Source organism: Chiloscyllium plagiosum, unplaced genomic scaffold, assembly GCF_037043375.1.
Source record: "Chiloscyllium plagiosum isolate Xiang-an unplaced genomic scaffold, Cpla_swu_hap1 HiC_scaffold_1, whole genome shotgun sequence".
NCBI classification, from domain to species: Eukaryota; Metazoa; Chordata; class Chondrichthyes; order Orectolobiformes; family Hemiscylliidae; genus Chiloscyllium; species Chiloscyllium plagiosum.
Window position 1 is genome coordinate 1,807,215 of NW_028270139.1, and position 14,942 is coordinate 1,822,156.

Here is a 14,942-nt window from a genome sequence, read left to right on the forward strand (position 1 = left end):
GCTGTTGTTTTCTCTGGGGGAAAGGACAATGAGGGGAGATTCACCAGACTTCTACAAGGTTGTAACACTTGCGTACAAGGTAGACAAAAGATAAATATTCCTATTAGCTGACAAAAAAGCATTTGAGGCAAAAATTTAAGGCTTTGGCAAGAGATGCAGAAGGTATTAAGAACCACCTTTTTACACAACAAAATGCCAAATAGATAAACTGAGCACCCATGAGGGTGGGAAAAATGACAACAATGATTTTAAAGGAACGCAGATGGAGTGCGATAGAAATAATTCACTGCTGCCTCAGTGCCAGGGACCCCAGTTCAGTTGCAGCTTTGGGTCACTGTGTGGTGTTTGCACATTCTCCCCATGTCTCTGTGGATTTCCTCTGTGTTCTGGTTTCCTCTGACAGTCCAGAGATGTGCAGGTTAGGGTACATTGGTCACGGTAAATTGCCCCATAGCATCCAGGTATGTCCATTCTAGGCAGGCTGGTCAGCCATGGTAAATGTGGGGTTATGGGGATAGGGTCGGGGGGTGGTTGGGTCTGGGTGGAATGTTCTTCGGAGGGTCAGTGCAGTCTCGATTGGCCAATTGGCCTCCTTCTGTATGACAGGGATTCTAGGATTTCTATGATTACATGGGTAGACAGGGGAATAGGACTAAGTAGATTGACCCACAAACAACCAGTGTAGACACAATGGGGATCCTTCTGTGACAAAGGACTAAACAAAAATAAAATTAACTGCAAGCAGTGAGCAGTCAACTTGGTGGATAATGTTGTTGAAGCAGAATGAAGAAAGTCAATCAAAACACCAATGTAATACAATGCAGCATAAATTGAGACCATCTGCGATGCAGAAAAAAAAACACATTTGCCACAAGCTGTTTCTTTTTGCATCCTTTTATTTGGAAAAGTTTTATTAAAAAATCTTGAGGATTTCTTTTCCTGTTAAGTGCAATTTCCTCTGTATAAAAATCAGAAAAAAATAAAAAAATAAAAGATTTAATGCACCTAAATATCTTAAAGGATTTGAACTATTTTATGCACACATTTAGTTAAAAAAATCTAACTCAAATATCTCCATAATAACCTGAGTCACTAGACAGCTGAGAGCTACAAACACGACTGCAGGAAGAATTCCAAATATGCAGGTTCATGTAAGTGCCAAAAGGATCAAAACTGGCTGTTTGTTCTTGAGTGCAAGCTGTTTCCAGATTTTCATTCACCAATGCGTAAGAGACTGGACGACCAGATGTGAAGTAGCTGTGATAAGGGTCACATTGTGGGGTCCAAATGGATCCAAACAATCCAGACATAGGGGACAGACTTCTGGTACCTGACAGGTAGGACTGAAAAACAAAGAGGGGGAAGAGGTATTGTTTTCAACTATTCAAAAATTAAATTTCTACTTTATTGTTAAAAAATATGCTAAAGGGCTGTTATTTCTTCTAGCTCCATTGCAAATCAGCTATTAAATATTTACAGTATCTTTTCCAGATATGTTTAAATGTCCTAATTTTCAAAGCTATTAAATTCACAATATTTAAATGCAATGTCTGACTTTTGATAGAGAATACTCATTTTAATCATTTTTACCGCTGAGTAAACTGTCCTCGCTACAAAACAATTGCTGTTTAAGACCATCAGATGTAGAAACAGAAGCAGATCATTCAGCCATTCAAGTCTGTTCCATGATTCAATGGGATCACAGCCTGTGATTCTTCAGCTGCACCACCCTGCCTTTTCCCCCAAAACCCTGGATTCCCTAAACTGATTAAAAATCTGTTTGAGCCTTGAAGACACTTAACCTGACCATGAGAGCCTATTCAATAAAGAGTTGCAGAAAGTCACTATCCCTGGAGAGAATAACTTCTTCCTCATTTGCCTTATTCTGAGATTTGTCCCTTTGGCCCTAGTCTCAGGGGTAAACAGGGGAAACAACTATCTACAATCACCCTTTCAAGACCCTTAAGAACCCTGTGTTTCCATAAGCTTGCCTCTCATTCTTTTAGATTCCAATAAGTACGGGCCCAAGCAACTCAAAGCCTTCCCGGATGTCAGTCCCTCTATACCCAGAGTCTAGATTAGAGTGGTGCTGGAAAAGCACAGGAGTTCAGGCAGCATCCAGGAACAAGAAAATCGATGTTTCGGGCAAAAGCCCTTCATTAGGAATAGTCCCTCCATACCCAGGACCTAGTGAACCTTACCTAGTGGCCTCCAATGCCAGTACATCTTTCCTTAGATAAGGAGGAGCAATACTGTTTACTGTATTCCAGCTTTGGTCTGACTATTACCCTTGTGTAGTGTTAGCAAGGCTTACCTTCTTTTTTAATACTCCATTCCCTTTGAAATTAAAAACCCAACATTCCATTTTCCTTATCTTGTACCTGAACGTGGACACTAGTTTGTTTTAATTTACAAGGACATCTACATCCCCTGGTGCTGTAGCTCTCTGCAGTCGTTCTCCATTTAAATAATATTCAGCTTCTTTATTCTTCCTGCTGATCTCTCACATTTCTCTACTTTATATTCCTTTTTCCAGGTTTTGGTCCACTCGCTTAATCTGCCTATATTCCTCTGCACACTTTTCTTCACTGCTCTCCTTCCCACCTATTTTTCTATCATCTGCAAAGGCAGCGATGGTAAATTCACTTTCCTCATCCAAGCCTTTAATATACTGCAAATAACTGTGGCCTAGCACTGATCCCTGTGTCACTACTGGTTGCCATTCTGAAAATGCCCCTCTTATCTCAATAATCTGACTTCTATTAGCTAGCCAATCCTCTATGCTAATCGTCTACCTCCAACACCATGAACTCTTATTAAGTTACCTAACATACTGTACATTATCAAATGCCTTCTGAAAATCCAAATATATTACATCCACTGCTTCCTCGATCGGTTTGTTATCTCTTCAAAGAATTCTCACAAATGCATCAGGTATGATTGCCCGTTCCTAAAGCCATGCAGACTCGGCTTGATCATATTATTTATTTCAAAATGCCCTGCTGTAATACTCTTTATCATAGAGTGTAACACTTAGAAGTCTTAAAAAGAAAACCCTCTTTTAAACCTCTGGGACATATTTAAGGACATTGTGGGAAGTTAGGGAAGAAATTGCCAGGCCCCTAGCAGAGATACTTGTATTATATACAGCCACTGGTACCGGAGAACTGGAGAGTGGCCAATGCTGTGCTTTATTTAAGAATGGCTGTAAGGGGATGCCAGAGAACTACAGACTTGAGAGTGGTGGGTAAGTTGTTGGAGGGGATCCTGAGAGACAGGATTTAGATGAATTTGGAAACAGAAGGCATGATTAGGGATAGTCAGCTTTATAGCTTTATACATAGAAAATCATGATTATCAAACTTGATTTGAGGATGTAACCAAAAGGATTGATGAAGGCAGAGCAGTAAATGCAGTCTACATGGACTTTCGTGAAGCCTTTGACATAAATCCAGATGGTGGATCAACTAGTAAAGTTGGATCACATGGGATTCAGGGTGAGCATACTAATTATACAAAATTGTCTTGATGGTAGGAGACAGAAGGTGGTGGTGAAGGGATGTTTTTCAAAAGCCTGTGACCAACGGTGTTTCCCAGGATCCATGTAGGGTCCCCTTTTGTTTGTAATTTACATAAATGACTTGGATGAAAATTTAGGAGACATGGATAGTAAGTTTGCCGATTACACCAAAATTGGTGGTATAGTTGACAGTGAAGGTTAACTAAAATTACAGGGCGGGGGCCTGAGGAGTGGCAGGTGGAGTTTAATTTGAAATAAGTGAGAGGTACTGCATTTTAATAAAACAAACAAGGGCAGGTCTTACACAGTTAATGGTAGGACTCTGGGTAGTATTGTCGAACAGAGAGAGCTACAAGTTCATGTTCACAGATAGACAGGTGTTTACGGCAGCATTTAACAAGCTTGCCTTCATCGCTCAGACCTTCGAGTATAGGGGTTGGGACATCATGTTGAGGTCGTACATGACGTTGGTGAGGCTTTTGGACGACTGTATACAGTTCTGATTGCCCTGCTATAGGAGGGATAAAGAGGATTCAAAAAAGATTTACCTGGATGTTACCAGGACTGGAGAGTTTGAATAATAGGGACAGGCTGGGACTCTTCTCATGGGAATGTAGGGGTTTGAGGGGTGACCTTATAGAGGGTCATGCTGGGCAAAATGGCCTGTTCCCTAAAATGGGGGAGTTCAGAACTAGGGGGCATATTTTTAAGTTATGAGGTGAAAATTTAAAAGGGATCACAGAGGGTGGTTCATTTGTGGAACTACCAGAGGAAGTAGTAGAGGCAGGTAGAGTTACATTTAAAAGACATTTGGCCAGGTACATGAAAAGGAACTGTTTAGAGGGATAAGGGCCAAATGCAGGCAAGTGAAACTGATTTAGTTTGGGAAACTTTGTCAGTCTGGATGAGCTGAACCGAAGGGTCTGTTTCTGTGCTGCATGACTCGATGACTAATTGACATGTAGTTACTTGTCGTTTGTTGCGTCTCCTTTGCTAAATGAAGATGTAACATTGGCAGCAATCCAATTTTTCACACCTTTTCCAAAACCTAAGGCTTGTTGAAAGATTATTACCAGTGCATCTGCCATCTTTGTAGCTACCTACTTTTAATATTCTAGGATGCATGCCATCAGGTCCGTGGGACCTATTGTCCATTCAGCTCCTCTAGCTTCTCGAGCACTTTTTCTCCAGTCTTAACTCTTATCTTTATTTCCTTCCTTCTTTTACCCCTCGATTATTTAGTATTTTTGGAAAGCTGTTAGCGTCTTCTACTAGAGAATGGATGCAAAAGTATTTATTCAACTGCTCTGCCATTTCCTGGTTGTCCATTACTTTTTCCTCAGTCTCATTCTCTAAGGGGTTAATGCTTTCTTTGTCCATTCTCTTCCTTTTCACATACTTAACAAGCCCTTGCTGTCTGCTTTGATATTACTGCAAGTGTGCTCAATTTCATTATTTTCCCTCTCTACTTTGCTTGACTATAACTTTTTTTAATATTCATGTTTTCACTTTGTGGGAAATCATGGTTTCAATTGCCTTGTCAGTACGACTGAAGTTAAACTGATTTTAACAAATTTATAAAATGAATTGCCCTGCAACTAAACAATATTCACATGCTTCATAACTGTTATGAACACTGGTGTGTGTTTCAATAAACAAGATTGTCAAATTACAAGTTAGGCAACTTACAGGAGTTCTGACATAGTTTGAATGATTCCAGCTACAGGGAGCCTGTAAGTTGGTCCAACTGGAAGCTGAATCAGCAAGTGATGAATTTTCGTCTTCAGTATCAATGAAGGGATTATGCAAATTCACGTTGGCTATAATGAAGAAATTTCAAAACACAGTTAGGTCATTACATAGAACATAGAACAATACAGCACAGAACAGGCCCTTTGGCCCACGATGTTGTGCCGAACATTTGTACCACTATAAACACCGGAGGAAACATCAAAGAAGCGCTTCGCAGGAGGCTCCCAAGCACTGATGATGTCGCCTAGCCAGGGGACGAAACGTTTGCAACAAAAACTTCCAGCTCGGCGAACAGAACCACAACAACGAGCACCCGAGCTACAAATCTTCGCACAAACTTTGATCATAAATTCATAGCTACAGCATTTAAGAGAATCTCAACTTCAATTGGCTTTTTGTCTATTTTAACTACAAATCAAGTTTTCTCTCAATTAAATACAGAGCAAAGTCAAAACAAAAGTTGTTTCACAGATGCCTTACCTTCAGAAACATTCGAGAAATAATTCTCATGAAATGTGCTTAAGGCATTGCTGCAATGATCACTGTTGAATGAGGTTCAGGAAAGATAGTTAAGATATTTGTAAAACAATAACACAAGTATCAATGTACAGATAAAATTAAAATATTTTAAAAATTCATTTTAAGTAACAATGAGCACAATGCAAGAGGACTCAAATTGCCACTTAAATTTAAAGCCAATACTGCATCAACTGATGAAATTCAAATGGCCATTTCACATTTCTCCATAAGCATACAAAAACAGCAAAGTAAACACTCTCCATACATCATAAAAATGAGACATAGTAGACAGAAAAACAAAGTCATGAGGGGATTTCACAAAGCTGCGTTCTCAATAAGGAGCCTTGCCTGCCAGAAACATACATTATAAGTGTAGTTGCGCACTATCCGTTGTTCTCTAATTATGATGTTGAGCACTGGCTCCCCAAACACACTGAAGAGGTAAAGTTAGAGTCATCCCAGCTTATGAAGATTAACACAAACCATATTAAATTAAATAATTCAAAAAATAAGTGAGAATCTACTGCATCTTTTAAAATTACTTGCATTTCCATGTTAAAGCAATTCCTATTTACTTTATCACTACACACACTAAATTATTTCAATGATTCAACTTTAAACTCAGGAATTACATTCTTCTCTTTGGTCAATATGCCTGGGCAGGAAGTTGATTGTAGCTTTCCTCACGACAAAACTTGGATCACATTTCCTGGATACAATACTCCTCAAAAGTGAAGGGCAACATTCCTTATTACATAGAACATTACAGCGCAGTACAGGCCCTTTGGCCTCGATGTTGCGCCGACCTGTCATACCAATCTGAAAGCCCATCTAACCTACACTTTTCCATGTACGTCCATATGCTTGTCCAATGACGACTTAAATGTACTTAAAAATTGACAAATCTACTACCGTTGCAGGCAAAGCGTTCCATACCCTTACTACTCTGAGTAAAGAAACTACCTCTGACACCTGTCCTATGTCTATCACCCCTCAATTTAAAGCTATGCCCCCTCGTGCTCGTCGTCACCATTCTTGGAAAAAGGCTCTCCCTGTCTACCCTATCTAACCCTCTGCTTATCTTATATGTCTCTATTAAGTCACCTCTCAACCTTCTTCTCTCTAACGAAAACAGCCTCAAGTCCCTCAGCCTTTCCACGTAAGACCTTCCCTCCATATCAGGCAACATCCTAGCAAATCTCCTCTGCACCCTTTCCAAAGCTTCCACATCCTTCTTATAATGCGGTGACCAGAACTGTACACAATACTCCAAGTGCGGCCACACCAGAGTTTTGTACAGCTGTAGCATAACCTCATGGTTCCGGACCTCGATCCCTCTATTAATAAAAGCTAAAACACTGTATGCCTTCTTAACAGCTCTGTCAACCTGGGTGGCAACTTTCAAGGATCTGTGTACCTGGACACCGAGATCTCTCTGCTCATCTACACTATCAAGAATCTTACCATTAGCCCAGTACTTTGCATTCCGGTTACTCTGACCAAAGTGAATCACCTCACACTTGTCCGCATTAAACTCCATTTGCCACCCCTCGGCCCAGCTCTGCAGCATATCTATTTCCCTCTGTAACCTACAACATCCTTCGTCACTATCCACAACTCCATCGACCTTAGTGTCATCTGCAAATTTACTAACCCACCTTTCTACGCCCTCACCCAGGTCGTTTATAAAAATGACGAACAGCAGTGGACCCAACACCGACCCTTGCGGTACGCCACTAGTAATTGGACTCCAGTATAAACATTTCCCATCAACCACTATCCTGTCTTCTTTCAGCAAGCCAATTATTGATCCAAACTGCTATATCTCCCACAATCCCAATCCTCCGCATTTTGTACAATAGCCTACTGTGGGGAACCTTATCGAACGCCTTGCTGAAATCCATATACACCACATCAACCGGTTTACTCTCATCTACCTGTTTGGTCACCTTCTCAAAGAACTCAATAAGGTTTGTGAGGCACGACCTACCCTTCACAAAACCATGCTGACTATCCCTAACCAAATTATTCTTTTCTAAATGATTATAACCTAGATGAAAGGTTATAAGAGATAATCCTATCTCTTAACCTTTTCCAACACTTGACCAACAACTGAGGTAACATTGCCTAATACAAGATGAACACAACTAGTAATAAACATCAGAAGACATGACAGAATTTGGAGAGTGGAATGGTGGTGCTTATGCTTACTAGCTCAATTAAATTTTCAAAGGGACAAACATATGAAAAATACCCTCAGTTCAAAGTTGGAGCATTCTGAAAGTAGGCCAAGGTCAAGTGTTATTAACAAAAAAAAAATGCTCAAAGGTGCAGACAATAAAAAAAACATTGTGACTCTTTGATCATAGATGTTTACAGATCAGAAATACCTGTAATCAGCAGCATCTCCTGACTGGGGCTCAATCTGCATACCGTTCCCTGAGAGATATGCCAAACCATGTACAGGAGGAATAGATTTTAAACACTGACCATTCACAGTTGTGTAAAGACCTAAACATTGCAAGCGATGAAGAGGGAGAGTGTCACATTCAAAACGAAAACAAAAGTTGCATTTGTACCCGTGCAGAAAATACCAAAACTCTAATTCAAATTTTGATATTCACATTTTATTCAGCTCAAAGCACAGCAATGACTAGGAACATGAGTCTCTCAAGCATGCCTGGATTTTAAATCTCATAAGTCACTTATATTTCTTGATAGATGGACAAATGCCCGATACAACATTAATTAATTCCAACTGTAAGGATGCAGGTGATTTATGGAGGCAGATTAACTGATTGGATTGGACATTCCAGTTGACTGATGACTATTTGGTTGACAAAGAGCCCAAAGATTTGAGACTGGGCTCTTTTCTACCTGACTGGCAAATTGCTGGTACGAAGTGGGTGTCTTATGGAAGGTCTACCACTACTGAATTACCAATTTGTTCCAGAGTCTGTTCTGAAAATAGAAAACCCAAAGGGGTCAGAACTCAGACAGGCAGCAGCCCACAATACCTTTTCAGAGTTCAGCTGAGCACTCTTTAACCTACAAAAACATGGAATAACTTTCCAGATTATAACATTGATGAAACAGGGATGGGTAGGTAAAGTCCATCCTGGTCTTCTTTAGAATTACAAATCAGGATCCTAAATGAATCAAAGTACAGTCAGATCTGATAATAAAGTGATAATTTAGGTTTCATAAGATCCCATGCTGTATGAAAATTGCACAATAGCAGTGTCATTTCAACTACTGGGGGCAGAATAGCATTATAGCCAACATAAGTAAAGAAAATTCATGTTCTACAAATAACGGTCTAAACTCTTCAATTGCGTTAAAGCCAATTTGTGCTGAAGAAACATGTCATAGCAGTAGCCCAAACTGCATAGTTAAGAGCAACCAAATATCTGAGAGAGACTGGCAAGTTGACCACCAAGAGTTATGTCTGCAGAGCAATTAGGATTAACGTTACACTAAGTCTGCCAATCCAAACTGGAGATCAATACTAGCTCATTAACATCAATTTCAGCAGCTTAAAATTAAACTTTTAGTTTACTGCACTGGGTAAACTTGCGAAGGAATGTGTATTGGTCCAAAAGAATGACATTTGATACAGCGTTACCAGACAACAGGAGGCCAGAAAACATTGTACCATTATTTAAAAAGGGTGCAAGGCACAGCCAAATAATTAGATGAGTCAGCCTGACCTGGGTGGCTGCCAAACTACTAGAATCAATAAAGAGAGATTGGATTAATTAATTCTTGCCTTTCCAAAAAACGATCAGGAACATTGAGCATGGTTTTGTCAAAGGAACATTATGCCTCACTAACTTGATTGAATTTTTTGAGGAAATAAAAGGATTGATGAAGAAGTGAACGTTGTCAACACTGATTTCGCGGAGGCATTTGAGAAGGTCCCATGTAGCACACTGTTATGGAAGGTTAAAACCCATGATACCCAGGGGAGTGTGGCAAGTCTGATCCAAAATGGGCTGAGTGTCAGGATGGAAGGAATGTTGGTCGATGAATGTGAACTGCTTTTCATTTGCAAAAATAATGCTCTTAGTTTCGGCTTCCTTGATGTTTGTGGTCTATTTTCATGTTTAGACTTAAGTGTGGGAGACCGGATTGGGAAATCTGCACACCTTGATCAAGTAGTTGATGGTGAAGTGGGTGGCTGTGACAGGGTTAATGTCATGGGATAAATGAAAGTTGCAAAGCACCAAAACCTTCAACTGACCTGATGATAAACACGCATGGCTGGAAAATATCAACTGCTTGGTTGAGTGAATAATAACGTGGCAAATAAAATTCAAATCAGAGAAGTCAGAGATTATGTATTTGGAGTTGGTAAACAAAGGAATATAAAATAAATAGGAGGGTATTGAGACACAAAGAAAGTGAAACCTTGGACTGCATATTGACATACTAATCAGTCTCATCTGGGTGATGACCAAACTACTCCAATCAATAACGAGGTGTAGGATTAATCCATTAATTAAGGTAGCAGGACAAATAGAAAATGGTAGTAAGGAAGGCAGATGAGATATCTTGCTTCATTAGTTGAGGTACTAAATACAAAAAGCAGGGAAATAATGCTTGAATCATATAAAGATGGGGTTAGGTCACAGCTGGAGGAGTTGTGTACAATTCTGGTCACAATACAGGAAGGAATTAATTGCTTTAGAGAGCGTGCCAAGAGAATTTACAAGAATGCGATCATAGCTTATAAACTATAGCTATAAGGAAAAGTTGAATAGGTTAGGGGTGCTTCCCTTAGAACAGGAGGCTACTTAGGTGTACAAAATAATGAGGGGCTGGGATAGAGTGGACAGCGGAGACCTGATTCCCTTAAAGGAGAAGTCAACTAACTACCTGATTTATGACAACTGGTTGAAAGATTGGAAGGTTGACTAGCTTGGTTCGCTGCATCTGTGATGCCGAGTGATACCAACAGTGTGGTTCAATTCCCGTACTAGCCGAGGTCACCACGAAGACTCCGCTTCTTCAACCTTGCTCCTCAGCTTAGGAGTAATGACCCACAGGTTAAACTCACCAATGATGGCACAGCTCTATGATCCCCTGGGGCTATGGCGAATTTACCTTGGAGAGGATACATGGGGAACAAGGTTTCTACTCAAAGGGTGGTGGTGAGTATCTGGAATTTGCTGCCAATTCGATGACGGAGGCAGAAATCCTCAACTCATTTAAAAGGAACCTGGATCAGTACCTGTAGCACGGTAACTCTACAGACCAGGTGTTCAGAAGAGGGATTAAAATAGTTAACCAATTCATTGAGCCAGTACAGGCACAATAGGCTGAATGCTGTAAATTATCCATGGTTTTATTCCAGAATTACAACATTCCTGCTGTAGGATAAATCTCATTTGTAAGTTAATGACCACAACTTCTCCAAAATATTAGTGATGGCACAGACACATATCTTTAAGCGCACAAAGTCAGTCTTCTTTCAGGTTAAATATCAAAAGCTGCACTTTTCTTTACAAGACGAGAAGCATTTAACAATATACTGTTCTAAATTACTGATTACTTTCAAACCTACAATCTGCCTCTTACCTGGACTTTTCTTTAAACCCGCAGCTACTGCAGCAAAGGTGGGGCAATGGTTTTTATCAGGGGGAGTCGAAGGCTGTGCAGCTCCTCTCAAACATACATTGTTATTGGTGGAGTGGCTCAAATGAACAAATCTTTTACAAAACAAAAAGCAATTATAAAATTCAAACTGCATGTTATATAATGCGACTTCCATCTTAAGAAGTGATGTTTAAAGTTACCTTCTATTCCCTGAACTGTGATGTTCTTGCAAAGACGGGCTATAAATTGGAGACGCCTGCTGGAAAATCCTCTCCTCTAAAGTAAATAAGTCAAATATTAAAATGTAGCAAATGCAGATGTACTGTTCCTGACCTAGTTAGTAAGCTACCTTAATTTCCAAAGGATAACACTTTATAAATATAATTTTGCATTACCAATGAGCGAGTCTAGGATCAACATTTGTGAAGTATCTCTCAGAATATCACAAATACATGTAAGCAAAAGGACAGTGAAACAGGAAGGAAAAGATTAGTTGGGGTATCCAAAAAGAGAATAATCAGTTTTTGAGTGATGGAGAAGTGCAAGATGACTTAGGAAGGGAATTCTTGAAGTAGGACCCAGGGCAGGTGAAGGCATTGTCACCGACATTTAGGTGAAGTCAAAGCTTACAGAGGGCTTGACCCAGAGATATGGGTTTGGGACTTGACAAAAGGGTGGAAGAAAATGCAAAAATATATATGGCAAACCATGCTGACATTTAATGCCAAGGACTTTAGATTAGATTAAGTTCCCTACAGTATGGAAACACATCCTTTGGCCCAATAAGTCCACACCCACACTCTGAAGAGTAACCCACCCAGACCCATTACCCTACCCTATATTTACCTTTGACTAATGCACCTAACACTATGGACAATTTAGTATGACCAATTCACCTGACCTGCATATCTTTGGATTGTAGGAGGAAACCCACGCAGACACGGGGAGACTCCACACAGACAGTTGCCTGAGGCGGGAATTGAAACCGGGTCCCTGGCGCTGTGAGGGAACAGTGCTAACTACAGAGCCACCGTGCTGTTAATATTTGGAGGACCTGAGTCCACTGAGTACATAGATGAGAGGCCACTGTGATTTGGAGCAGTACAGGATATGTATGAGCTTTGGACCAATTAAATGCTTATGGAGGATAAAAGACCATAATTGAAGAAATTTGATCAACAAATCTCAAGATTTACAGTCACAATTTCAGGCAGAAGCAGGCACTACTGTTACTCTGTACTTAGGTCACCACTGATGCTGAAAATGTGTTGCTGGAAAAGCGCAGGTCAGGCAGCATCCAGGGAACAGGAGAATCGACGTTGAGCATAAGCCCTTCTTCAGGCTTATGCTCGAAACGTCGATTCTCCTGTTCCCTGGATGCTGCCTGACCTGCTGCGCTTTTCCAGCAACACATTTTCAGCTCTGATCTCCAGCATCTGCAGACCTCACTTTCTCCACTTAGGTCACCATTCTGGTTGTGAATCAGAATCAGATCAAACAGGTCATCAATGTTTCACATGCTCCGATTCATTGTCTAAGGAGAAGAACTGAGGCAGCGACAATATTGTAAAACTTGTAAACAAAGTCTCAAGCTGCATGCACATCAGTCGTATGCTCTCCCTTTCTCAAATAGTGTAAGCATACTTCTGGGCAGCAGCAACACCCCTGACAAGGTGAGAGGAAACAACTGCTTGCTGTTAGGCAAACTTTTGTTAAGTTGTTTGATGAATATTTTCCACTAATTAACCCAAGTCGTGGTCACGGTGGCTCAGTGGTTAGCACTGCTGCCTCACAGCGCCAGGGACCTGGATTCGATTCCAGTCTCAAGCAACTGTGTGTGGAGTTTGCACATTCTCCCAGTGTCTGCGTGGGTTTCCTCCTGGTGCTCCAATTTCCTCCCACAACGCAAAGATGTGCAGGTTAGGTGAATCGGCCATGCTAAATTGCCCACATCGTTCAGGGATGTGTAGATTAAGTGCATTAGTCAAGGATAAATGTAGAGTAATAGGGTAGGGAAACTCTTCGGAGACTCGATGTGGACTTGTTGGGCCGAAGGGCCTATTTCCACACTAGGGATTTGATAATTCTATGAAACATATGAACAGATTTCCAGCAGGCATTAAGTCAACTGTCTAACCTAGTTTTGACTTATAGTTTATGTATAGGACCTTATTTAAAGTATTTCCTTACTCTGTGTAGCAGAGGGTACGAAGTGCAATTGGGGATTGATACTTTGATCCTTCTCTCCCTCAGAACTGCTACTGCTCCAGCTTCCCCAGCTGTCAAGACTTGCTCTCACACTGTCTGACGAACTTCCAGAATCAGAGCTAGATTCACCAGAACGCACTTTCCTGATCAGCATCTTCCAGTTTGAACAACAATCTCCAAACAAAGGAACAGCACACATTAAAGAAACATTACTTAAAATGTTTTGCTTAATAAACATTTAAAGCTTGCAGTGTTTCACATGAAGAAAGCTTGATTTAAAAATTCAGTCTGATGAAATAGTTTATTTATGCACCTTACAATATTGTAAGTGCATTACCAAAATTGAAATCTCTACTACAGATATTTTCATTAATTATACTGACACAATCTACAAAATAGATGTGACAGTAATTGCTAATATTTCCCATCACAATAAAGTAGTGTATCTGTAGAACTTAAACACAGAGAGCTGTCAAGGCTGGGTAATTAAGAACGTTCAAATTTCACTGATTGTTCATTAATAAGAAAATCAAAGATTATGAGGAAAAGGTGGAGCTGAAGATCAGATCAGTCACGATCTGATTGAATAGTGAGTAGACCTGATGGACCAAATAGCCTACTTCACTGCTTATGGTCAGTATTGACATTACTTGATTTATCCCATTGTGAGATCTGTATCAACGTAAGCCTGCTGAACATTAAAATTACAAGAAAACATCAGTAATGAAATGCAATAGAAGCTGCATACTTACCACCTTCTGCCTCTTTAAGATAAATGTCTGGTTTTATATGAATGTTACTCTTCTCTTTTTTTGCACATTGCCACACTTTCCTAGATCGGTCCTGATATAGAGCTTCCTTCTGTCTGCAATTGTAGTTCCTCTGACTGTGCACACCACCTGCCTGATCAGTTGACCTAACAAAACTAGTCAGAAACTTAAAGTTTAGCCAGCCATTAGCACAGATATAACAAGGCAAATAAAAAGGTTTAGGAGAAAGTGAGGACTGCAGATGCTGGAGATCAGAGCTGAAAATGTGATGCTGGAAAAGCGCAGGTCAGGCAGCATCCAAGGAACAGGAGAATCGATGTTTCAGGCATAAGCCCTTCTTCAGGAATAAAAAGGTTTACTCTTACTTTAGAGATTACATGTCAAAAACCTAAATAGTCCACAAATCTGCTCTCGCAGCCCTCAGTACAGGCATTGGGCAAAAATATTGGACTCACTGGCTGTGAGGGTGGCAAAAGTGGAGACAATGACTCATTTCATAAGGGAATCAGGTAATAGAGAGGGAAATGAACTTGCAAGGTTACTGGCATAATGAAGGGAGGACTTGAAATAATTAG

At 40.3% G+C, this 14,942-nt stretch overlaps 1 protein-coding gene across 2 annotated transcripts in view; it reads right to left on the minus strand.

Moving 5' to 3' along the window:
- Positions 1 to 876: 876 nt before the first annotated feature.
- The window catches only part of tmem131l (transmembrane 131 like), a 173,004-nt gene continuing 158,938 nt past the window's right edge, over positions 877 to 14,942 (minus strand). The window contains exons 28-35 of one of the 2 annotated variants that reach the window (XM_087999180.1): positions 14,350 to 14,522; positions 13,580 to 13,771; positions 11,590 to 11,665; positions 11,372 to 11,502; positions 8,182 to 8,302; positions 5,753 to 5,814; positions 5,210 to 5,340; positions 877 to 1,343 (exon numbers count right to left, since the gene is read on the minus strand). In XM_087999180.1, the coding sequence (XP_087855306.1) occupies positions 1,065 to 1,343; positions 5,210 to 5,340; positions 5,753 to 5,814; positions 8,182 to 8,302; positions 11,372 to 11,502; positions 11,590 to 11,665; positions 13,580 to 13,771; positions 14,350 to 14,522 (1,165 nt within the window). In that variant the 3' untranslated portion in view covers positions 877 to 1,064. Of the gene's footprint in view, positions 1,344 to 5,209; positions 5,341 to 5,752; positions 5,815 to 8,181; positions 8,303 to 11,371; positions 11,503 to 11,589; positions 11,666 to 13,579; positions 13,772 to 14,349; positions 14,523 to 14,942 lie in introns of those variants that run through there. The other variant, XM_087999208.1, reaches the window with a different exon arrangement.